Source organism: Zalophus californianus, chromosome 8, assembly GCF_009762305.2.
Source record: "Zalophus californianus isolate mZalCal1 chromosome 8, mZalCal1.pri.v2, whole genome shotgun sequence".
NCBI classification, from domain to species: Eukaryota; Metazoa; Chordata; class Mammalia; order Carnivora; family Otariidae; genus Zalophus; species Zalophus californianus.
The window spans coordinates 89,434,900-89,460,782 of record NC_045602.1 but is presented as its reverse complement, the minus strand read 5'-3'; the positions used below and the strand labels follow the sequence as shown (position 1 = coordinate 89,460,782).

Below are 25,883 nucleotides of genomic sequence, written 5' to 3'. Positions count from 1 at the left end.
ATGCCAGAGGTCTTGCCTCCTCCATCCTCAAACAGCCCATCCCAGGAGGCTGAGAAGGATCCTGGAGGACCACCCCCACTCAGAAAGCCTGAGTTAAATAAACAGGGTTAAATCCCAACCCCATAGGAAGAAAGACCAAGCAATGGGCTACTATTCTTTGTTCTAAACTCTAGAGCTGTACTCTGGGCTGTATTTTCTATGACCTATTCCTTTTATGCTGGAAAAATCACAACCCTAGAGCAAACCCATACTCTTTGAGCTCACAGTCCCCTCTCAGCAACCCAGGTCCTTGATGTAGGAAATGGCAAACCACTGAAGAAATGCAGCTTTCCCTCTGGAACTGCTGAGGCAGCCACAGGAGAGCTGAAATGTGAGGGCATAAAATGCCCTGAGGGCCCATACCAACCCCTCCAGGCTCAGCAGCCCCAGGAAGGCGAATTTGCACCATCCCTACCTCAGCATCTTGCAGGCCACATGGCCCGGAAGTGGCAGACTGCCTGTGCCTGGGATGGGAGGCCAGGAGGCCGGGCAGCACCTGAGTGATGGGATTGGTCCCTGCACAAAAGCCCAGGCTCCTGAGGTGGGGCCAGGCCTCATCCAGTTCAAACTGCTCTTTGCCACCATCTTGCCCTGTATGCTTGGGCTCTGCACCTGGGCCCGGGATGTGGGCCATGGACCCAACCGCTGTCCTGGCCCCAGACCATGACAACTGTGGCAGAGCTGGGAGCTCAGCCTCTTTTCACGGAGCAGCTGAGGACAGACAGGCTTTTGAGAGCTGGCCCAGAGTCTCCTGTGTGCCTATGCACAGGGGCAGGACCTAACAGGTGTGTGGGAAGAGACTGAGGCCTGACCCACAGCACCTGGGGTGCACGTCTGCGCGCTGGATGCTCCCGAGTGGTGTGTCTATGCAGCCTGCACAACCCACACCACAGGGAAGTCACTGCCCTGTGTGATCATGGGAATGCTTCAGGAGAGTGGGGCCATAAACACTCAACCCCTCTCCATGGAGATGGAAGGCTCCCAAGTCACAGTGACTCCTGGCCCCACCGAGGCACACGTAGGGGTGCTGCATGCCTGGCCTGAGCCATCCCCCCCATGGCGAGTCTGTGGAGGGGGGAGAAGCCTCACCGCAGTATCCGTGGAAGTTCAGGGCTCTTGTAGATATACTTGTGCCTGTAGCCGAGGTCTGAGTGAAAGGGGATAAACTGAACTTTGAAGTCTCGGAAGCTTCGGGATGGAGCAGCAATGTTGTAGAGCTGGGACGAGGGAGAGACAGGTCAAAACCACAGATGGCAGCCCTGCCTTGGGGTCTCCCTGCTGCAGAGACCGGTGAGCGGCTGCTGCCTCTGAAGAGCAACCCAAGCCCCCACCAACAACACTGCTGCCCGCAGCCTGCAGGGCCAGGGCGGGGGGCACGCATACCAACAGGCCTGACGCTCGAGACCCTCTGTCCTAACGCCTCTCTCCCAGATGGCCCCTCCTCAGGGCGCAGCAAGGCGGATGAGCCAGCCTCGTGGGAAGAGCTGCCTGCCATGCAGTGGTATGGAGGCCTGCGTGCCAGAGCAGCCCGGAGGGCTCATCCCAGGGCTGGGCTGTCTGCCTCAGACTTTGCCGTGTGCCTGGGTCACAATCTGTCCTTCCTCAGCCCCTTCCTCCCGCCCCAGAGATGGCCGGGCTCTGCAGGTCTGAGTGGTGGTTGCTGCGCAGTCCCCTGTGCCTACACTCCCTGGAGGGAGGGGACTTGGTCCTGCTGGAACCCACTGGCACCCGGGCCTCACTCCCTCCAGGCTGACCCTGCTCCTCACCATCGCCACGCCAGATGGTGCTATCTCCAACACTCACCCACAAACCGAATGCTGCTTCCTGGCAGCAAAGGCAAAGCAAACTCAGCAAAAGCAAACACAGAGGCCCCACAACAGCATGGTATTCCTGACATCAGTCCCATCCCAAAGGCAAGAGAACAGACAAGAGGTATCAACTCTGCCAACTGGGGCCCCCGCATGGGGGTGGGAGATCCTCTTCCTCGAAGGTTCTCTCCCTCCAGCCTGGCTGAGATCCTGGTAGTCAAGTCTCTGTCAGGCCAGGACCCCTGCACAGGGACCGGGAACCATCTGCTTATTTCTCACATTTCCTCTTGCCATCACCGAAGGTATTGGTGACGAAGTCCACACCCTCTAACTTACCTTTGCTCATAAGACATCACCTGTTGGCCCCCACCCCAACCCTGCTGCTGACCTCTCCCACGCTTCTCTTTTTCACAAGGGGCACCTGGCAGCAGCAGCACCCCTCCACACCCGCGGATGCCCGGCCCAGCCTGAACGGGAGCCGGCTAGATGCCTACCCGCACCAGGGTTGGTGCCCGGCTCTCACCTTTCGGCCAAGCTGGAAGGGCACGACCGGGTCGTCCTCAGCATGCAGGATGAGCAGCGAGCAGGAGATGTGCTTCACACTGTGGGAGCAGATGGAACTGGACCAAGGCCCCGGGGAGAGGTCTGGGGTCTCTGGGCCCACCTGGGTTTAGTGGGGGCTTCACCATGGTGCTCAACAGCTAGAACTCAACTGGCTTTTCACTAGAGAACTACAAGTAGATTTCTTAGATGTTTCTACCACCACTCAGTCAAGTCTAGAGATCGATTCATTCACCAAATCAGGCCCCTGCGTACTTTTTGGAAATTGAAAATGATTATTTATGCCACTAGACCTATTCTTTAAAAGTTACAGAATGATATTTACAAACCCAATAACAGAGGTGGGCCAAGAAATTTATTGCAAATGAAGGTCACTAGAAATGTGTTGGTAAAAAAGCCCACACCCTCTAACCTGTCTTCATTGAAAATGACATTTAAGGTCACCCTGAACGTTCACAAATAAGTTGATATTTTCAATAGGTTCACACGATCCAAACCCGCCAGCAAACCACGGATGGGCTGTGGGACTGGACAGGCCCCAGAGTGTCTGGCTTCCCCTCACTGAGTAAGCCCGACTTTGGGCAGGACCTGGGCCAGGAGGCTCGCCACCCCACGGACCCAGCCCATCTGGTGACCTGTGCTTCTGCTTGCGGCACACACCTGCGCTCTCCCTGCATTCTGCTTCCAGGGGGGAGTGCTTCTGCTGCGAGGGTCACATTTTGAGAGTGGAACAGCCCATCTTTTCAGGATTTCCACTGTAAGTAGTCTGTCCTAACCCTGACCCACTCTAGAAAACGCCTGGGGCTTGTGACTTCCTATGGGTGAAATACTGCCATCCCCTCAATGTTCAGCTGGGAGCAGGGCCAAAAGGCGGCTTTGGGGGCCCCAACACTCACTGTGGTGCTTGCTGTTGGAACCCAGTTTCTTCAGATCATTCTTGAAGTTCCAAAACAATAATATTTATAAACAAGCAGGTTTTTTGCTTATGTCTGTTCAATTTTAGTTTGCTCAATTTTTAGAACCAAAACAAATAATTAAAGGGAAAAATATTCCATTTTTTCACATTTATTCCAGAGTGTATTTTTTTAAATGTTAACTGAATATTTATTTTAAGATTTATTTATTTTAGAGAGAGAGTGGGGGGGAGGGGCACAGGGAGAGAATCTTCAAGCAGACTCCCCACAGAGCCCGACGTGGGGCTCGATCCTACGACCCTGAGATCAAGACCTGAGCTGAAAGCAAGAGTTGGCTGCTCACCTGACTGAGCCACCCAGGCGCCCCAATAGAAATATATTTTTTAAAGATTTTATTTATTTGTCAGAGAGTGAGGCAGAGCACAAGCAGGCAGAGGGAGAAGCAGATTCCCCTGCTGAGCAGTGAGCCCGATACGGGGCTCGATCCCAGGACCTGGGATGATGACCAGAGCCGAAGGCAGCCGCTTAACGGCCTGAGCCACCCAGATGCCCCTAAATATTTTTAATAGTGAACTTTGTAACATCCTTCTACAACCGAACAGAAATCAAACGGCTGAAGCGGTGTCATTGTTTGAGTAATAGTCTCCTTATTGCTCTAGAACCTGTCAGGAATTCTGTTTCTGATGGACAAGTTTCAAATAAAACAACCACAGGGACATGTTGTCTTCCTGTTGCTTTCATGCCATCATGGCCTTTTCCAATCCCTTCTCTCTCGGCTGCAGCTCTCGGCCTGACTTGCCCTTTACAGAGGTCTGATGGTTAGAGAAGAACCCCAGTATGCAGAATTCCATCCTATTTGGTTAAGGTGACTAGTCCTGGGGGTTCTCAGTGATTTTTTTAAATTGAAAAATGAGGTATTGGGGTCCCTGGGTGGCTCAGTCGTTAAGTGTCTGCCTTTGGCCCAGGTCATGATCCCAGGGTCCTAGGATCGAGCCCAGCATCGGGCTCCCTGCTCTGTGGGAAGCCTGCTTCTCCCTCTCCTACTCCCCCTGCTTGTGTTCCCTCTCTCACTGTCTCTCTGTCAAATAAATAAAATTTAAAAAAAAAATCTTTAAAAAAATAAATTAAAAAAAAGAAAAATGAGGTATTGTAGTAGAGTACTCACTTTTCATCATTTGCAAATTTAATTCCACTGCTTGTAATGGGGTCGAGGAAGAACCAGTCAAACCCAGGAAAATAGCGATATATCTGAAGGCGACATGGAAACAACGTGCAGAAGCATCAATTAAAACAGCCACGGAGAAGGCCGAGGTCGAGGGTTCCGACAGAGGGTGCTGAGTGCCCAAGAGTCTCCCCAGCTTCCGAGTGGACCAACCTGAGGCCCCACCAGAGCTGTGCTGGGGCACCCCGCTGCCCCAGACTCTGTGCTTAAGAGGCTCCCGAACTGGCCACGCGTGGCTGCCCACAAAATGGGCTCCCACAGCTCCCAGCAGCAGCCGGGCAGGACCGGCTCAGAGACCGTACTTCCCACAGATGTGAGGGCTTCCACCCCTGGAAAAACAGGGGTCCATGTGACTTGGGAGTAAAGGAACATCAAAAAAGTAAGACTATAGAGGACTCCTCCTGTCTGCAACAGAGCACCGTGAGGTCAGGTGGGGGGCTGACACAGCCCCCCAGAACAGGTGGCCAGCCAAGAAGCAGTGGGACAGAAGAAGACACAGAGGAGCCCCCTCTGGGCCCGGCTTGCAAAAGGAGGTCTCAATCCTGGAAGGTGACGAGGTTCTCAGTCACCCTGGGATCCCCACCAGGGTTCACCCAGGGTGTCACCTGGAGACACGACTGGGAGAGCCTGGCTGCTGAGCACCATCTATGCGGACAGGGAGCAGGGATGCCCACTGGGTCCATGTCTGCGGAAGCAGCCAAGACAGCAGCTGCCCGCCTGGGCTGAGCCCCACGGAGCAAGGACGCCAGGTCAGCAAACCACGCCTCAGACACAAGGCCTCCCGGGGGTCCTGCTGTCCCTGGACTACCCAGCTGTGAACCCGTCCTTCCGCCTGGCTGCAGAGTTCTAAAATTCCCAGGCAGCTCTGTGGTCAGGCCAGTGCCCTGCACTAAACAAGGATTAATTTTTATTTTATATTTTCTTAAGAGTTATCTTGATAGTAATTATTTTAATAATAAAAATAAGTCAATTTTTAATAAGATCTGTACTTGCCACTGAGAATGGATGGCTCTTAGCTTCTTCACGTATATTAGTGAATGGAGATTCCAATATAAGGGCATCTGGAGGTGTCTCTAAATAAACAAACAGGGGGCTGTGAGGTGAACAAGAAGCCCCCACAGACGCCCATGGGAGAGACTGGTCCCCCAGACTGGACCGTGGATCCCAGGCGCCACCCCCACTAGCCGCTCCCCCCCACCCCAGCCAGCCTTGCCCCACAGACCCTCCTGCATGATAGGTACATAAGAAGGGCCCACCCAAGGGACTCTCAGGTGGCTGTGATTTGCTCCCAAGAACCACATTTACTGAAGCTGTGTATCAGGAGCCCAGCCTTGATGAGGCTCTCCCAGCTGCTTGAGAACCCATGGGGAACACAGGCTGGGGTCCGCTGGGGGTTTACCCAGACCCTGGCCTCCAGGCCCAGCCCACAGGGCTCCGAGATGACACCAAGCCCTGTTGCTGTGCTGCTCGTCCATCAGGGCCCACCTCCCAGGAACCCACAGCGGAGCCTGGGGCACGGCGAGTGTGCGCAGACACACCATGCGCCCTGCCTGAGCCCTGGGACCAGGAGGGGCCCATGCCTACCCAACCAGCACTCATACCTCCACATAAGCTCCTACCTCGCTCACAAAGGCGCCGCACCAGATTTGTTGCCACTCTGAAAAGGGAGGAAGAAACAGTTCAGGTGAATGATGACCAAAGTTGTCTGAGATGAGACTGTTCTAGTCTTGTAAGTGACCAGAGAAGCTGTGGGATTTGTGAAGCAGCTGGTGGGGTTTGGGGCCGGGGGAGGGTGTGGACAAAGATGCCCCACGACTGTGACTGGTCCCTGCTGCCCCTGCCATCAGCCACCCTCTCCGACCAGGATGGCAATGACAGCCCCCAGACCTCTTGCCGTCCCAGGACCACACTGGGCAGGTCCCATGCAGACAGCTGTGGCAGGATGGCCTGCTCCCCGCTCTGCCTGGGTCCCTCTCTGTAGGCATGCAGCTCACTCTCCTGGCAGGCCCCATCCCAACTGCAGCATGCCATCCAAGGTGAGCAGCAAGGGGAGGAAGGAGCCACAGCCACTGCACCCGAAGGAAAGGCCACTGGAAAAGGGATGGCTGCTGAAGGCCTCGGGACTCCGGGCACTGACAGCAGCGCTCCTTTTAGAAACACTCTCAACCTTCCATCAGCAGAAGCGATGCAGGCAGCCCCAAATGGATTAAACTGCCTCCCCAATCTTGGCAGATGTAGGAAGGGAACCACCCACTGCCTCCCCTAAGTTCTCTTGTAAGCCAAGGACAGACTAAGTGGCCAAGCTGTTCACAAACATCCCTAGTCTGCATGTGATCAAAGCCCCGACCCTCAGCCTTGCCAGCCAGCACCTGTACTCCAAAGCCAGGCGATACAAAGCCCGAGTGCCCAGTCTCATTCTGCTCTGAAGACATCTCCCTGAGGCACACCCTGGGACTGAGACGAGTGTGCCCCTCCTCCCTGCAGAGGGACACAGCCACCCCACAGCTGCCTGTGTGTGTGTCTCAGGTCACTTCTTTGGTTGAGGAGTTAAAGTAGATCAAGCTCTTCATGGTCTTTTGTGGCACTTCATCCCCTGCCCCCACCATGGGAATGAGGGACAAGGCTTGTTGGGACTCATGGCGTCATGGGATCCAGAAGACACCAGGGCACTTTTGGAGAGACCGAAACGCCCCATGAAAACCTGCTTCCCCATGGTTCCACCACGCTGTGAACTCACCCAGTGCCTAGGGAATGACCCCAAATATACACAGGGTTGTCTCCACTTCTTGCTTTGATCCAGTCAAAAACATGAAGTGCGTCATACGTCATGCCTCGCTCTGATGGCGTTCCTACTGAGTCACCCCAACCTGGTGGGGGAGAAGCAGCAAGAGGAGGAAGTCAAACCCAGCCCATGGAACCTCTTGGGCAGGCTCATCTTCTCCTTTCTCAACAGGCAGCCTAGGCCTGTCCTGGGCAACAGAAGTCTCTGCTACCATCATTCACAACCCCATGCGAGGGGAGTCTGGACAAGCCTGCTCTTCCTCAGCCAGCTACAACCCCTGAACCCAGACAGCCATCCATACACCCTTATCTGAGTCCCGAAGAACAACTGCGCAGACAGGGCAATCAGACCCACAGACTCCTGTGGGCAGATGGTACAGCAAACTCCCCAACCCTTAGGGCTTGCTGAGAGCCAGCCCAAGATGAAGGGCCAGTGAGACCCCAGCCTGCCCAGGAGCCCTTGCAGAACAGGAGCATTCCCAGGGGGGGTCCCTGAGCCCATGGCCAGCTGTAGCCCAGCTAAAGACAGATGTGGGGAGTCAAGCTGGGGGCGGGGCAAGATTCCAGGCTCAAGGCAACTCTGACCCAGAAAGGGAAAAGGCTGTTAGAATAGCAGAGAAAAGTTAACCATCTCTGCCTGCATCTTCCCCCGGGGCCCTCCCCCCAGGCTCTTGGAAAGGGTAAGTGCCACTGTCATTTCTAGCAACTCAGCAGTGAGTCATCATCAAATGATCTGAAAGCACCACAAGGCTCAGAAAGAGCCAGTTCTGCTGCATAAGCAAAACCCACAATTAGTGGGCACAATAAGCCACCTCCCCTGGGCATCCCAGATGCCAGATGAGGGAAGGGACTACGTGAGAGACAAGACCATCCTGAGAGGTTCAGGGTGTGGATAGGAGGAAGGGATACAGAGACAGAGACTGGGAGAAGTGGAGCTTAGAAATGCAGAGACGTGATGAGAACTGGAAAGAGGAAGTGGTATGAGGGATTTCACTTCCTGGTAGAAGCACAAGGAGGTAAACAAGGAAGAAGGCCGCTCTTTCTATCACCGGTGCTGAGGTCTCTAGCACCCTGCAGGAATAGAAAACCCTTTTTAGCACAGAAAAAAGGGTAAGTGGGTGAACTACTTTCTAGATCCTGATCTGTAGTTTTCCCCAACCCAGAACTTGCAAATAGTCTTCTGTGAAAGAGCCATCCCTGCAGTAGGCAGGACCACCGCCCCCCTCCCCACCAGAGGTCTGTGTGCTCATCCCTGGAGCCTGTAAATATGTTAAATTATGTGGCAAGCACAGAGTGGGACTGAGGCTGCAGAAGGAAATGAGGGCGCTGATCAGTGGACTATGACATGGGTGATTACAGGCTTACCAGCGTACAAAGTCATCACAATGGTCTACTGGACAAGTGAGAGAGGAAGACCGAAGTCAGGGTCAGAGACCAGACTCAAGAGGCCATGAGCGGAGGCACAAGGACAGCTTCGAGCAGCTGGAAAAGGCAGGGAACTGGATTCTCCCACAGCACCTCCTGAAGGGCCTGGCCCTGCCAACACCTGGATTTTAACCCAGCAGCTAAAGATTTTGGACTTGTGACCTCCAGAACTGCAAGATAATAAGTCTGTGCTGTTTGAAGACATCAGGTTTGTGGCAATTTGTTACAGCAGCAAGAAGAAACTAACACGACGCCTGTACCCTCAGTCTTAGGGTATTGACACCACTACCCTCCCCCAAGGTCAGGCCAAGCAGGCCAAGCAGCCCTCTGACCTCTGACCTCTGCCACTGAGACTACAGGAGGCCCACGCTTCTCACAGGGCAGCTCCCGGTCAGTACAAAGTATTTTCCTGGCTCATTAAGGTGCACCGTTTTTAGCCTACAATAACTGCGGGTTCTCCGTCTATTCAGCGGCAAAGGCCCTCTGGTTCTTTTTCCTGCTTTCAGAACTTTAACAAGACCAGCTCTTCTGCCCACAAAATGTGTCCGATGACCAGCTTTGGGGGAGTCTGAGTCCAGTAAAGAAAAGACAGTATTTTCTACATTTAAAACGTTGCTGAGGGATGCCCCTCGTCTGCCTGCAGGACACACATGGGAGGACTCTGTCCCCTCACCCCCTTACTACCACACTCGCCATCACTGCAGGTCAGGGCACCACCTCGGCTTCCCAGGGTGACGCCTACACAGCAGACCCTGACTGGAGCGGTGCGACAGCCCAGACTTGCACTTGCAAAAAAACTCACCTCTGTAGTCAAAGGTGACCACGTGGTAACCAAGGGAACTCAGCACCTGGAAAGTGAAAAATAAATACCTGGGCAACAAATCCACACATCTTGGATTGAGGGCAGCTTGCCTCTTACTAAACCCAGCCTGATGTCAGTCTTTGTGCCCTGCACACAGTGGAAGCTTAATAAAGACTGTTATGACGCTGCCCATTCCCCATTATAAAACCCACACGTCGGCCGCTGCTACAGGACACGCTGATGCCCTCTGCCTCTGGGATATGGAAAGAACAGCTCTCCTGTGGCTCAGACTACATTCACACAGGTAGCCCCCCAGGGCAGACACCCTAAGACCAGAGACCCAGGAGGAGGGGCTCTACGGTCAGAGACTGCATCCGGGATCCTTACTGCAACCTAGCATTTCTGACTGTAAGCTTTTGCTGAATTTTTCCATTATTAAAAACAAAATCCCTCTAGATGACGTGTTCTCCTGGACTAGATGATTACTCACAGCCCCCACCTGAGCCTTCCTGGGCTGTGCCCAGAGCCATGTGGAAGCGGCCAGCCACCAACATCCCCCAAAATCACCTGAGGGAGGTGTGCCCCTTTCTCCTTCGCCGGCCCCAGTGCAGCCTGTGGCAGCCACTTCCCTCCAGTCCTTAGCCTCCCACAGAGTCTGCCCTCACCAGGGCCACAGCTGCTCCAGGTGCGAACCTCAACCAGGGACCACAGCTCTGCAAGCGCACCCCCTCCCCGACTTAATCCAATTCAATCGAGGCACAAACACTCCCATGGCCCATAGCGGCGCCTGTCCTCAGTGTATGAGGGACAGAGCGGTGCCCACAAGATGCAGATGTTCCCTCGCATTTGCTTCTGTCCGTCTCTGCCAGGTTAGCAGAGGGGAGGCTGAGGGAGATGGCCCTGCAGGCAACCACACATTTCCGGCTCTGAGCGCCTGGCTGGGAGACCCACTGGCCACTCCACCAGGTCAGCCTGGAATCTGGTTCTAAGGTGAGACTTTGGTGTGGCAGAGCTCCTGACCCTGCAACTTGGCAGGAGTGTGGCTCCCTGGCCCTGGGTGCTCTCCATTCGTTTTACAAGAGAAACGCAGCATTTAACAATTTCAAATGCCTTCAATATAACTGCCAATATCTGGCATATGATCCCCAAAGTGCATTCATTCCGCTTTCGGCAGCTCTCCCTGGAGGCAGCATTACAGGAGGCGTATAATGTTTATATAAGAAGCATTCCATGGTAGAGGCTTCCATGAATGCAGTGTTGGAAAGGCCAATGCTGATCAACTCTCTCACAAGTACTGGAGGGACTCCCCTCTGCACATGCCTCCTGGGAAGAGCAGGTGGGAAACACCACCTGGGCGATGCGCTTTCCTTCCTATGCCATGTGGATACCACTCTCCCCGCATACACACTACGTATGTGGCTCTGCCCTTCATATACCCCTGTACACAAATCTGCCCATCGAAACCCTGTGAATGCCACTGTGCATGTTCTACACTGTGTGCACGCCGCTCTCCCATCACACACACCGTGCGCGCCGGTCTCCCATCATCAAACCGTGCACGCAGCGTGTACTCAGCTCTGCCCCATCATACAGCCTAGGGACACCCCTCTGTCATACATTGTGTGCCATATTCACCTACCTTGTAAAGTTCCACCCGGTGGTCACCTCCTCTAGAGCAGCAGGGAAAAGGAAACAAGAATGGGTGTTAGCACATCTTCTCAAAAAGGCCAGCCCCAGGGTCAGTACTGGAGTGTCTGGGTCCTTGGTGACTTGGTCCCCAAGTCCATACAGGGAGGGTCATTGGGGGACACGTGACCTCCTCTGCACAGCATCATAGTGGCTCCATGCTTGTTTCTGGCAGTACCGTGACAAGCAAGGGATAGTGTTAGCATTTGGGGGATATTTCTTAATTATTGCCTTACTTCTATTTTTGACTAGCTAATACATAGGTACAGTACACAATCCAGAAGACACAAGAGGATACACAGCAAGCCCCCGACTCCTGCCCAGCACGCAGCCCCTCCCTCAGCTCCCTGGTGACCAGCAAGTAGGCAGAAGTGAAGGCACTTCTTTATACGACATACACACTCTACTTTCTCTCACTTTTCACTCAGTAATTCACAGCCAACTTCCAGAACTCTTTTTAGCGGTGGTTCACACCTTCCTTATCTTGCAGTCGTTCTGGCCCTTTCCTACCTGCTGTGAACCTAAGTTTTACTGCCATGGCCAGCTCGTGCTGATGTCCTTTTGCATAAGTGTGCTTCACGTGTGGGATACGTTCCTACACATGGAACTGCTGGGTGGAAGGTGTGTGTGATCATAAGCTTGACAATTACTGCCCAGCTGTCTTCAGAGGGGCCCTGGCCCATCTCCTACCCCTGCACCCACAGATTAGTGTGGAGTGGGCACTTCTTATTACAGACACTAAACAGGCATTCATGCATCCAAACTGTTTCGTGTGTCTATACTTCTTTGTCCGAGCACTACCTATCCCTTCTCATGCTTTGTGCAGCTGTTGGTTGGCTATTACTGTGAACAGACACCAAAGTGGGGACGGGGCCACCTCAGGAAGGAGAGCATGTCAGCGGGTAAACTCACCCTCTCCAGACTTTTTAGCAGTTTTCCTCTTTTATGGTGAGCATCCTGGCCACTTTGCTGTGTGTATGTTTGGGGCGGGGGGTTGGGGGAGGGCAGGGAGTGTCCCTGAGAGAGACAGGGATGAGACAAAGGGGGAAAACCAATGCAATGCGGCCACAGAAATACAAGGGAATGAGTTTCAGGACCAGAAGGAAATACTGAAAAATGTTTTCAGTTATCTTTGGAAAAGTTCATGGTGGCTCTTGTCTAGGTTGTTTAAATTCCCTACCTCGAGCAAAAAGAAGAGGGGTTTAGCATGTGACAGTGCACAGCAGTAGCCGGAGACTGGCTCTCGGGGAGCCAGGGCTGCTGTAATCCTGCCAGGCCGAGGGGGGCTGCTCTCTGGAGACAGGGGAGAGGGCAACAACACTTTCAAAGTCACAGTGTTCCTTCAAACCTGAAGTTTAGGCAGACTTTGTCTCTTTTACCATGTGACTGGCATTGCTTAACTGAACCTTACTCCCAGTAAACTACAAAATTTTCTCATTTATAGGAAGATGCTACCAGAGTGGTTATAACCACTTGCTCTTTGAAAAGCAGAAGAGAAACCCACTGTAGCTTGTCCCAGACAAAGAAGAAAGCAAACTACCAAGTGCATGCACGATTCAGCAGCTAAATGCTCTGCGGCCTCACACAGCATCCTCACAGCCCACACTTCCCGGACTTCCTGCAATGTGCACTGTGGAGCCCCTCTGCTCCGACACCACCAGGGTCTGCTTGCTGCCCTCCCGCCCCCCACAAAGGCCTGTGAATTGATCTCTTTGTTGGTTCTGCCTATAGAATGACATACCCCCAGCCCACCCTGGCAGCCATGGCACCCCGCTGACCCTTCCCCGGGCCCTGTAGTAGCCCTGCCTCCTGCCGGCTCCTGCCAGCTCACTCACGCGCCCTAAGGAAGCTGCAACAACACTGACCCTCCTGGGGCTTCTCAGACAATGCTGTTTGGAAAATGTACCTCCTCCTTCACCCACACTGCTCTCCCAGAGATTCTTCTGAACAAGGCCAACCATGTGGGTAGACAAAGCCAATTCCCAGTGAATCTGAAGGACATGCCGTTATAGCCACTCTTTTTTTTTTTTTTTTTTTTTTTTTAAAGACTATTTGAGAGAGAGAGGGAGCACAAGTGCATGAGCAGGGAGAGGGAGAAGCAGACTCCCCGCTGAGCAGGGAGCCCGATGTGGGACTCGATCCCAGTACCCTGGGATCATGACCTGAGCCAAAGGTACACGCTTGACCGACTGGGCTACCCAGGTGCCCACAAAGCCACTCTTGAAAAGCATCTGGGATAAACTTGAGCAAAGCCTTGGTCTGCCACAGACAGTGCCTCAGCAACAGCCCGGCAGGATACACTGGCATTGCTGGCTTACAGATGAGAGAGAGAGAACTCACACCCATCACCCAACCTGACAGCATGGTGGGGCGGCCTGGGAGGATGAGTTCAACCGTGTGCACTCAGCTGGGGTCCCTCTGGCCTCCCTCTGCTTTCAGCCAACCCTCCTCTGGTGTCACCCTGACTCCTTCTCAGCACTCACTGCCCCTTGCCAGGAAGTGTGCCTCTGCCCCAGAAGGGCATGCCTGCCTGAGACCCTCAGACGGGGCTGACACACACGGCTGGTGAACAGGAGACAGCATTCCCCGGGGGCGCTGCGGCTCTGAAGTGTCACAGCGACCCCTCTGAGGAACCACCGCTCCTTACTCACTGAGAAGCCTTATTCCCTAAGTCACTGGCCCTCACTTTGCCCTTCAAATTACGTCAGGAGGAAGGAAACACCCCACTCTGGCTGAGGATCCGGGTCACTGTGACAGAGACACAGCCTCCTCCATTCCACCCAGGTGCGAGCCCCAGATAAGGGGTGTCTGGACACAGCTTCCCACATCTGCTTAACACGGGGTGTGGGGGTGGTTTCCCAAAGAAACTGCACCTGAGCCCACCTTGCATACAGCTCTGCTCTGAGCCTGTGGGAACACTGCTTCATGGGAGTTTCACACTGACCCCTTTCCCCCAAATCCCTTAAACTCTGCCTTTTCCTGTGTTCTTGGGATGCTCCACGGCCCCACTGTCTGTACACTCCCTCACTGCAGGGCATCAGTAGACCCGACCGGGCCAGCACTGCAGGGAGGACATGCTACGCAGGCTCCTCTTCCTCACCTTGTGCCTGCATTCCCATGCAGGTACAGGATGATAGGGCAGCTGGAAGCCAAGGCGTCCTCGTACCACATCTGGTCCTTTCCTTGGGCATCCTTCCACCAGACAGCGGGGACAGTGTGCCTGGAAACAGAAGCAGAGTGGAGTGGCATGATCAGATGAGGATGACTACTGACAGAACGACAAAGGATCAGAGTCACAACTGAGCACAGAGCAGGACGGGTGGGGCTGGGGAGGCAAACTGCCCCCATGACCAGAAGAAATAACTCAGAACTCCAAGCTAGAGTGATGGCTTCTGACAGCCTTGGTAGGAGATTTCCTGACTTGTACCTGGGCCCCTCGGGGCCACAGAAGCTTCCTCTGGTAGCAGGTGGGCAGGGGGTGGGGGTGGAGTTTCTCCGGTGTGAACTGTATACTCTGTAAGGTAAGATCTAGTCCAGCTCCCTCACCAGGACTTCACCTGGGCCTCACACAGAATGAGTGCTTAATACATACTAGCTAAGTAACATCATTTCCCCTCATACATACCCGTATTTTTAAGCTGCAATTTTTTACTTATTTTTATTTAAATTCAATTAACATATAATGTATTATGAGTTTCAGAGGTAGAGTTCAGTGATTCATCAGTCTTATATAACGTCCGGTGCTCATCACATCATGTGCCCTCCTTAACGCCCAACACCCAGTTACTCCATCCCCCTACCTCCCTCCCCTTCAGCAACCCTTAGTTTGTTTCCTATGATTCAGTCTCTTATGATTTGTCTCCCTCTCTTATTTCATCTTGTTTTATTTTTTCCTCTCTTCCCCTATGATCCTCTGTTTTGTTTCCTAAATTCCACATATGAGTGAAATCATGTAATTGTCTTTCTCTTATTGACTTATTTTGCTTAGCATAATACCCTCCAGTCATCCATGTCCATGTAAATGGTAAGTATTCATCCTTTCTGATGGCTGTGTAAGATTCCATTGTATGTATGTATGTATGTATGTATGTGTGTGTGTGTGTGTGTGTGTGTGTGTGTATACACACATATAGATCAATGGAACATTGATATATATATATACACACATACTACTTCTTTATCCATTCATCTGTTGGTGGACATCTGGGCTCTTTTCATAGTTTGGCTTTTGTGGACATTGCTGCTATGAACATTGGGGTGCATGTGCCCCTTCAAATCACTGTTTGTATCCTTTGGATAAATACCTAGTAGTGCAATTGCTGGGTCATAAGGTAGCTCTACTTTCAACTTCTTGAGGAACCTCCCTTACTTTTCTCCAGAGTGGCTGCACCAGCTTGCATTCCCACCAACAGTGTAGGAGGGTTCCCCTTTCTCCGGATCCTCACCAACATTTGTTGTTCCCAGTCTTGTTAATTTTTAGCCATTCTGACTGGTGTGAGGTGGTATCTCATTGTGGTTTTGATGTGTATTTCCTTGATGCCAAGTGATGTGAAGTATATCTTCATGTGTCTGTTGGCCATTTGTGTGTCTTCTTTGAAGAAATGTCTTTTCATGTCTTCTGCCCATTTCTGACTAGATTATTTGGTTTTTTGGGTGATGAGTTTGATAAGTTCTTTATGTATCTTGGATAGTAGCCTTTTATCTGATATGTCATTTGCAAATATCTTCTCCCATAATGTAGATTGCCTTTTAGTTTTGTTCACTGTTTCCTTTGCTGTGCAGAGCTTTTTATCTTAATTCATAATAGTTCATTTTTGCTTTTGTTTCCTTTTGTATCGGAGACATAACTAGCAAGAAGTTGCTGTAGCCAAGGTCAAAGAGGTTGCTGCTTGTGTTCTCCTCTAGGATTTTGATGGATTCCTGTCTCACATTTAGGTCTTTCATCCATTTCATGTTTATCTTTGTGTATGGTGTAAGAAAGAGGTCCAGTTTCATTCTCCTGCATGTGGCTGTCCAATTTTCCCAACACCATTTGTTGAAGAGACTGTCTTTGGGAACAAAGACTGTCTTTGGATACGCTTTCCTGCTTTATTGAAGATTACTTGACCACAGAGTTGAGGGTCCATTTTTGGGTTCTCTATTCTGTTCCATTGATCTATGTGTCTGTTTTTGTGCCAGTATCATGCTGTCTTGATGATCACAGCTTTGTAATATAGCTTGAAGTCGGATATTGTGATGCCCCCAGCTTTGGTTTTCTTCAACATCCCCCTGGTGATTCAGGGTCTTTTCTCGTTCCATACAAATTTTAGGATTGTTTGTTCCAGCTCTGCGAAAACGGCGATGGTATTTTGATAAGGATTGCGCTGAATGTGTAGATTCCTCTGGGCAGCATAGACATTTTCACAATGTTTATTCTTCCAATCCATGAGCACGGAATGTTTTTCCATCTCTTTGTGTCTTCCTCAATTTCTTTCAAAAGTGTTCTGTAGTTTCTAGAGTATAGATTCTATACCTCTGTGGCCAGGTTTATTCCTAGGTATCTTATGGTTTTTGGTGCTATTGTAAATGGGATTGATTCTTTAATTTCTCTTTCTTCTGTCTCATTCTTAGTGTATAGAAATGCAACTGATTTCTGTGGATTGATTTTACAACCTGCTACTTTGCTGAATTGCTGTATGAGTTCTAGTAATTTTGGGGTGGAGTCTTTTGGGTTTTCCACATAAAGTATCATGTCATCTGTGAAGAGAAAGAGTTCAACTTCCTCTTTGCCGATTACACAGATGACTTTCATTTCTTTTTGTTGTCTGATTGCTGTTGCTAGGACTTCTAGTACTATGTTGAATAATAGTGGTGAGAGTGGGCATCCCTGTCGTGTTCCCGATCTTAGGGGAAAAGCTCTCAGTTTTTCCTCATTGAGAATGATATTCACTGTGTGCTTTACATAGATGGCTTTTACGATATTGAGGTATGTACCCTCTATCCCTACACTATGGAGAGCTTTAATCAAGAAAGTATGCTGTATGACACATGAGTGTGGACAACTATCATTAAAAATTTTGGAAATTCTGCCTTCTCCAAAATTTAACTGAAAATATATAGAAGAAACCAGAGGTATTTTATAATTGATTTATATTTTATAATTGATGTTTTGTATAATGCACTGAAGAGGAATTTTTTTGAAAACATTTTTTAAAAAACCACAAAAGTAGGATGGGAAGTATACAGCTTTAGGAATCAGAATCTTGACAACACTCTGCCTTTTGTCACCTTAAGCAAGTAGCATTTAACCCCTTGTAGACACTGTTTATTGCTCCAGAACAAATGAAATAATACATTTGTATATAAAACTGCTTTGTGCAAAAAAATGTGCTTTGTGCATTATAACATGCAATATGGAATTAAGTTAAATAGAATTTTAGGTTCTCTTCTGGAGGCCATGCCCAACCAGGGAGATTTGTTAGAATATAGGAGGGGCCAATGAAGAAGAGGTATGCAAATATTAGGGTATGATTTGTTAGAAAAACAAAAGTACCACATTTTTATAATAAAAATATTGGAGAGTGTAAAAAAAAAGTATGCTGTATTTTGTCAAATGCTTTTTCTGCATCAATTCAGAGTATCATATGGTTCTTGCCTTTCTTTGACTTATGTAGTCTATCACAGATTGGTTTGTGGATGTTGAACTATCCTTGCAGCCGAGGAATAAATCCCACTTGGTCGTGGTGAATAAACCTCTTACTGTATTGTTGGATCCTATTGGCTAGTATCTTGGTGAGAATTTCTGCATCCATGTTCATCAGGGATATTGGTCTGTAATTCTCCTTTTTGGTGGGGTCTTTGTCTGGTTTTGGGATCAAGGTAATGCTGGCTTTTAGAGTTTGGAAGTTTTCCTTCCATTTATATTTTTTGAAACAGCTTCAGAAGAATAGGTATTCATTCTTTAAATGTTTGGCAGAAGTCCCCTGGGAAACCATCTGGCCCTGGACTCTTGGTTTCTTGGGAGATTTTTATTTACTGCTTCAATTTCCTAGCTGGTTATGGATCTGTTTGGGTTTTCTATTTTTTCCTGTTTCAGTTTTGGTAGTTTATATGTCTCTAGGAATGCATCCATTTCTTCCAGATTGCCTAATGTGCTGGCATATATTTGCTGATAATATGTTCTTATAATTGTTTATATTTCTTTGGTGTTGGTTGTGATCTCTCTTCTTTCATTCATGATTTTATTTATTTGGGTCCTTTCTCTTCGCTTTTGGTAAGTCTGGCCAGGGGTTTATCAATCTTAAAATTCTTTCAAAGAACCAACTCCCAGTTTTGTTGATCTGTTCTACTGTTCTTTTGGTTTCTATTTCATTGATTTCTGGTCTAATCTTTATTATTTCCCTTCTACTGGATTTAGGCTTTATTTGCTGGGCTTTTTCCCCCAGCTCCTGTAGGTGTAAGGTTAGGTTGTGTATTTGAGACTTGTCTCGTTTCTTGAGAAAGGTTTGTATTGCTATATACTTCCCTCTTAGGACCACCTTTGCTGCGTCCCAAAGGTTTGGAACAGTTGTGTTTTAAGTTTCATTAGTTTCCATGAATTTTTAAATTCGTCTTTAGTTTCCTGGTTGACCCATTCATTCCTTAGTAGGATGCTCTTTAGAATCCATGTATGTGAGTTTTTTCCAAATTTCCTCATGTGATTTAGTTCCAGGTTCAAAGCATTATGGTCCAAAGATATGCATGGAATAATCTCAATCTTCTGGTACTGGTTGAGACCTGATTTGTGACCCAGTATGTGATCTATTGTGGAGAATGTTCCACGTGCACTTGAGAAGATGTGTATTCTTTTGCTTTAGGATGGAATACTCTGAATATATCTGGGAAGTACAGTCCAGTGTGTCATTCAAAGTCCTTGTTTCCTTGTTGATCTTCTACTTAGATGATCTGTCCATTGCAGTGAGTGGGGTGTCCCCTACTACTGGGGCACCTGGGTAGCCCAGTCAGTTAGCATCTGCCTCCAGCTCAGGTCATGATCCCAGGGACCTGGGACCGGGGATCAAGCCCCGCATCAGGCTCTTTGCTCAGTAGGGAGCCTGCTCCCCACCCTTGTGCTCTCTATGTCAAATAAATAAATAAAATCTTTTAAAAAAATAATAAAGTCCCTTACTATTATTATATTATTATCGACATGTTGTTTAATTTTATTATTAACTGGTTTATGTAATTGGCTGCTCCCATTTAGGGGTATAAATGTTTACAATTGTTAGATCTTCTCGTTGTATAGAAACTTTAATGATGATATAGTGTGCTTCCTCATCTCTTATTACACTCTTTGGCTTAAAATCTAATTTGTCTGATATAAGGATTGCTACCCCAGCTTTCTTTTGATGTCCATTAGCATGATAAATGGTTTTCCACCCCCTCACTTTCAATCTGGAGGTGTCTTTGGGTCTAAAATGAGTCTCTTGCAGGCAGCATATTGATGGGTCTTGTTTTTTTATCCATCTGATACCCTGTGTCTTTTGATTTGGGCATTTAGAGTAACTATTGAAAGATATGAATTTAGTGCCTTTTTATTACCTGTAAAGTCACTGTTTCTGTACATTGTCTCTGCTCCTTTCTGGTCTATGTTACTTTTGGGCTCTCTCTTCACTTAAAGAATCCCTTTTAATATTTCTTGCAGGGCTGGTTTAGTGATCACAAATCCTTTCAGTTTCTGTTTGTTTGCCCTGGAAGCTTTTTCTCTCCATTTTGAGTGACAGCCTAGTTGGGTAAAGTATTCTTGGCTCCATTATTTTTCTCATTTAGCATCCTGAATATATCATGCCAGTCCTTTCTGGCCTGCCAGGTCTCTGTGGATAGGTCTGCTGCCAGTCTAATGTTTCTATGCTTGTAGGTTACAGATCTCTTGTCCTGATTTGCCCTCAGGATTTTCTGTCTTTGAGATTTGCAAGTTTCACTATTATGTCGGGGTGTTGACCTATTTTTATTGATTTTGAGGGGCGTTCTCTGTGCCTCCTAGACTTGAATGCCCATTTCCTTCCTCACATTAGGGAAGTTCTCTGCTATAATTTGCTCCAATATACCTTCTGCCCCCCTCTCTCTTTCCTCTTCTTCTGGGATCCTAATTATTCTAATATTGTTTCGTTTTATGGTATCACTTCTCTCTCAAATTCTGCCCTCATGATCCAGTAGTTGTTTATCTCTCTTTTTCTCATTTGGTCTTCTATATCACTATTTCGTTCTTCTACCTCATTTATCCTAGCAATTAGAGCTTCCATTTTTGATTGCATCTCATTCATATCCTTTTTGTTTTCAACTTGGTTAGATTTCATTTCTTTTATTTCTCCAGAAAGGGATTCCTGTAGTGTCTTCTATGCTTTTCTCAACCCCAGCTAGTATCTTTATAATTGTTATTCTGAACTCTAGTTCTGACACCTTACTTAATACTGATTAGGTTCCTGGCAGTCAGTACTGCTTCTTGTTCTTTTTTTTGAGGTGAGTTTTTCGTCTTGTCATTCTGTCCAGAGAAGAATAGATGGATGAGAGAACAAAATACTAAAATGGCAACAATGACCCCAGAGAAATATACACTACAAATCAGAAAAGACCCAAAATTGAAAAAATAAAAGAGAGAGAATATAATCAGACGTGATCAGAACAGAGCAATATAGTGGATTCTATATTTTGGTCTGTTTATTAGAAAACTAGATCCCAAAATTGTAAAGGAAGAAAAACTTATGTACATACAAAAATAAAATTAAATAAAATGAAAGGATAGAACATAACTATAAGGATGAAAATTTTAAAACCCTTTAACAAAAATAAAAAAACAAGGAAAAGAGAGAATACAATCAGACAGGTGAAGAGAACAGAGCCAGACACTAGATTCTGGGTGTCTTGGGGGCTGTTTGTTAGAAGAAACTGCATCTCAAAATTGTTAAGGAACAAAAACTTATATATATACAAAAATAAAATTAAATATAATGAAAGAATAGACTGTAACTGTAAAAATGAAAATTAAAAAAGATTTAAAAAGAAGAGTTGATAAAATAAGAAACTGGCTGAAAAGGAAAGAGAAAAAAATAAAATTCAAAGACTAAAGAATCATGGGACAAAAACCATGAATTTTATATACTATTTTCCACTAGCGCTGGAGTTTTGCAGTTCTGTGTATTCGGTAAACTTGGGTCTTAGCTGGATGTTCTTGCTGGTTTTCTGGGGGGAGGGGCCTGTTGCGCTGATTCTCAGGTGTCTTTGCCCCTGGGCAGAATTGCACTGCCCTTGCCAGAGGGCCAGGTTAAGTAATCTGCTCCGGATTGCTTGCTCGCTCTGGCTTTTGTTCCGTGAAGGCTTTCTGCAGCACAGCTTTAGAGAATGAGAATAAAAATGAAAATGGCGGCCTCCCAGTCTCCGGGAGTCAGGGCCCCACTCCTCAGCGCACCCTCAGGGAAAGCAATCACTCCTGTCTCCAGGGTCTCAGTTCACATTCCGTGCTCACCTAGCCTGTCACCGAGCGTTTCTATCTCAGGCATGCGACCCTGTTTGGACTCTCCAAACTCAGCAGATTCCTGCAGTGCATACCAGCGCTTCTCCTCTCCACGGAGAAATGTGGTCTCCCCACGGCTCTGCTGCTTGCTGGGAACCTGCTTGGAGAGCACTCGCCCAACCATGCCACGGTTCACGGTATATGGCAATCAAGAGCTGAGAGCCCACTCCTGGGCTCACTGATTGCAGCCAGCTTCCCCGCTCCAATACCTGGGAGCTCTGCTGCACTCAGGCACCCCTGGTCTTCCTGTGACTCCGAGGGTCCTGAGATCACACTGTCCCAGAGAGGGTTCCACCGCGCCCCCACCTTAGCCACTGGAGCGACATCCGTCAGCGGAGCAGACTTCTAAAAGTTCCGATTTTGTGCTCCGCGGCTCTATCACTTTCCAGTAGTCGGTTTATGGAGGCTCCCTCCCCCCGCGGTTTATCTTCCCATATATCACCTGGGATCCACTTCTCCGCACCTCCTACTCTTGCAGAAAGTGGTCGCTTTTCTGTTTGTAGAGTTGAAGGTATTCTTTTCTTACATCTCCAGTTGAGTTCGCTAGTGTTCAGAATGATTTGAGAGCTATCTAGCTGAATTCCTGGGACCAGACGAAACTAAGTCCTCCACCATCTTGGACTATCTAGTCTAAGCTGTACACAATTTAAGTCACAACGGACATAAGGTAGTTCATGCTGTCATAGGTGATAATTCAGTGACACTGATCATTATGAGCTGGACTAGAAGCTGGACACCCTTAAAGCACTATTTCTAACGTACAGCAGATTCCAGAGCCTGCTCACAAGGCATCTGGGAGCAGACCCATCTCTGTAGGAGGAGATGCTGCAAGCCAACATGCTACATGGATGGACTGGTGTCAGTTCGGTTCACCCCACACTGGACTGGGCAGGTGCACTCAGTCTCTCTGGCCAGAACGCTCCCTCACGGAGATGCTCCAGTTAATCTGAAGTGCTGCTGGGCCCCAGCTGGCCTGCAGGTCTGTGCCCTGTACTGGCATGAGGATGCTGTGGGCCCTCGGGCAGCAGTAGGCCTTGTTCTTAGCCTACTAAGAATAAGTAGGCTATTCACACATCAAATACTGTTAATTGCTGGGGAGGGTCCGAATGAATAGGTTTTTCTGTAAAACACATTCACATTTATTAGCAAGAATGCTTACAGATATTAAATGGCCATTTTTAAATTTTCTACTTAAGTTTCAGCATTTTACTTCTTCTTTTTCTTTTTAGAGGGCAGAGGAGAGAGGGGCAGAGAGAGAATCTTAAGCAGATTCCAGGCCCAGTGCGGAGCATGACATGGGGCTCAATCTCACGACCCTGAGATCATGACCTGAGCCGAAATCAAGAGTCAGACGCTTACCAACTGAGCCACCCAGGTGCCCCTTAGCATTTCACTTCTAACGTTTCTTTGACCCATTCCAGAGGATCACATTTTGGGTGGTTCTGATTCTGACCATAATGATCACTCTACGGCAATTATAAACCCATGGGACCAAAAGGCACATTTTAAAAGTCCTGGACGCTGATGACTTCCAGGAGCCAGCTTACCCCAAACCTGATGCTCTTGACAAAGGCCCGGGAAGCTCCCAGCCAGAGGAGAGGGACCCTATTCCCAGGGCTCTCCTGCCCCCTGCCAGATGGAGAGCTTGTGCTCACAAACAGATAGCTAAGAACAAGGCCTACTGCTGCCCGAGGGCCCACAGCATCCTCATGCCAGTACAGGGCACAGACCTGGGCAGGCCAGCTGAGGCCCAGCAGCATACAGCCTGGCTGTCACTAACTTGAGTCTCGCCATTGCTGTCACCCAGTACAACCTTCTTGGGTGACTGCCGTAGGAGCTTTCAGCCTAAGTATCAGCAGCACAAACATCCCTCCTGCAATAGACTGCCCTAACCACTACCCAAGGAAGAGGTCCCTAACAAACCCCTGTCCATGCCTCAAAGCATAGACCACACTAACCAGCAGGAGGGCTGACCAACTCCTACCAGATAACTCTGAGCAAAACACATCAACCTTCTGACTGAGGACACAAGAGCAAAGTGTCCCATGCACACACACTGGTCAGTAAATGTAAGATTAAATTAAACCAGAAATAACAAAAGCCTAGTCCCAGCATTAACTGCTAGAACAATAATCTCCCTTCCCATTTTATGTTCTCTACCCAGGACTATTAGATATGGCTGAACTTCCTCACAGCCCACACTGGGAAGCCACCCACAGCATTTTGTTTAGAAGCATCTCACGTACACAGCAGTTTTCTGCAAGGGCAGAGAGGACGTCATGGCTGCTGAAAGAGAAACCCAGCTACAAAAAGGGGCAGTGATGCCAAGCTGCTTCAGAGAGAAGAAAGAAAATGCCACAGAAAAGTTGGTCAATTTTAATTTAGTTGTTCAGAAACACCCACTTGTCCATAGGGAAAAGCAGGAAAACATATTCCAAGGAGACAGAAAGAAGTCACAGAGCTTAAGTCCCGTTTAAATTTTGGCTCAAAAAAGTCAATACAAGAAGAGAGCAAACACCACCATTATCAGTGGCTGTAAGCACTGTGCATGGAAGAAATCCAGCTGTTTTCAAGTTCCCTTCTCTGAGAAGAAAGGGTGTATCTCAAATCTGTGCTCATGATTCTGTGCTCATACTTTTTTTCCCCCCTGGAAATAAGGCTCTCTTCCACAAACAGCCTGGTTCACAAAGCTGTCGATGTTTGAAAACCTCAGAACAGATCTGATGCCATCTCATCGTGCTCCATTAGGATCAAGTTTAGCCAAGATATCTGCTTTGGAAACGGAAAGGGGGAGGATAAAAACGGACAAGCGATCGTCTTGGACAACACTGGCCACGCCGCTGGTCACTCACCAGACTCCAATGGTCACGTCTTCCTCTGGCTGGAGGTAGTAATTACACGTGTGATTCAAACCTTGATCCTGCGGTTTTTTCAAGTCAATGAAATAGGGAACCCTCACTGTGGGGGACAAAGAGATGGAAACCGGGATTAGTGCGGGCAGATGGACACACACGTGTACACGCACAGAGCAGAGGTGAAGCTCTCAGGAAGTGCCAAGTCTTTTCCAACCCAAGATTGCCAGGTACACAGGGCCCTTGGCCTCAGGTGCAGGGCTGGGTGAGCGAGCGCTGGAACACTGTGGGCACGCCTGGCACATCCTCTAGCAAGGATGAGTCCGAGTACAGATGGACCCTCTGATGGTTGTTCAAGGTGAGAAACCACAAGTGAGGGAAGGAAAGATCCCTGTGGGGCCTGAGGGACATGCCGGCCACGAGAGAGGCTGGAGATGGGGAGGCCAGCCAAGCCTGGCTAAGCCACAAGTGAAGTCTGGAACCTGGGTGGTGGTGGGAGGAACAAGGGGAAAGGTGACAGATGGGTGGTGTGTTCTGTAGCCAAGGCCACCAGACTTGGTGACCAAGTGAATGTAGGTGTGAGTCAGTTAAGTGGGGTCCTGAAGTTTCTAGTGCTGTCACTTCATGCAGACATGACAGCAGAAGACGAGGTTTGGGCGCAGGGAATCCACAGAGCCCATCTAGAGTTGAGTGACACCAAATGGAACTGTACAACAGGAGCCCTACATTTAAGAGGTCACCTGCCAACAGAGCAGAATTCCATAATGTGCCCACACTATGGAAAATCCAGGGGCCATTAGCTGGAGACCAACTAAGACCCAATGCCATGGGGGAGCGTCCACGAACTATAGGTTGGAAAGCAGAGGAGTGAGATGCCCAGATATGCTGCATAGTCCCACAATGTTACTGTAAAAACAAGCCAATGTATTCCACATCACAACCCACATGGGACTCAGCAAGAAATAAAGGAAGACACAGGTCAGGCTGTTACCAAAGTATGTGTGTGCACACACACGTGCACGCATGCATGCATGGGCAGGTGGGGATATTTAATTTTTCCTTTATATACTGTTGCGCTTTTACTGCTTGTGGTGAACACAATTTTTTTAAAGCTATATTTAGTCAAAAATTGAAAAACTTAATTTTTTTGTTTTGAGAGAGAGAGCATGCGAGCAGGGTGTAGGGGAGTAGGAGAGGGAGAGAGATAATCTTAAGCAGGCTCCAAGCCCAGCGTGGAGCCCAGCACAGGGTTCAATCTCATGTCC

At 48.9% G+C, this 25,883-nt stretch overlaps 1 protein-coding gene across 4 annotated transcripts in view; it reads right to left on the bottom strand.

The window, feature by feature from the left end:
- ABHD12 (abhydrolase domain containing 12, lysophospholipase) overlaps positions 1–25,883 on the bottom strand; it is a 98,515-nt gene that overhangs the window by 2,424 nt on the left and 70,208 nt on the right. For all 4 annotated transcript variants that reach the window (XM_027622805.2, XM_027622803.2, XM_027622806.2 and 1 more), the window contains exons 3-12: positions 24,619–24,724; positions 14,339–14,458; positions 11,192–11,222; positions 9,553–9,598; positions 7,282–7,411; positions 6,164–6,201; positions 5,538–5,617; positions 4,488–4,570; positions 2,371–2,449; positions 1,129–1,256 (exon numbers count right to left, since the gene is read on the bottom strand). In XM_027622805.2, the coding sequence (XP_027478606.1) occupies positions 1,129–1,256; positions 2,371–2,449; positions 4,488–4,570; positions 5,538–5,617; positions 6,164–6,201; positions 7,282–7,411; positions 9,553–9,598; positions 11,192–11,222; positions 14,339–14,458; positions 24,619–24,724 (841 nt within the window). The remainder of the gene's footprint in view (positions 1–1,128; positions 1,257–2,370; positions 2,450–4,487; positions 4,571–5,537; positions 5,618–6,163; positions 6,202–7,281; positions 7,412–9,552; positions 9,599–11,191; positions 11,223–14,338; positions 14,459–24,618; positions 24,725–25,883) is intronic.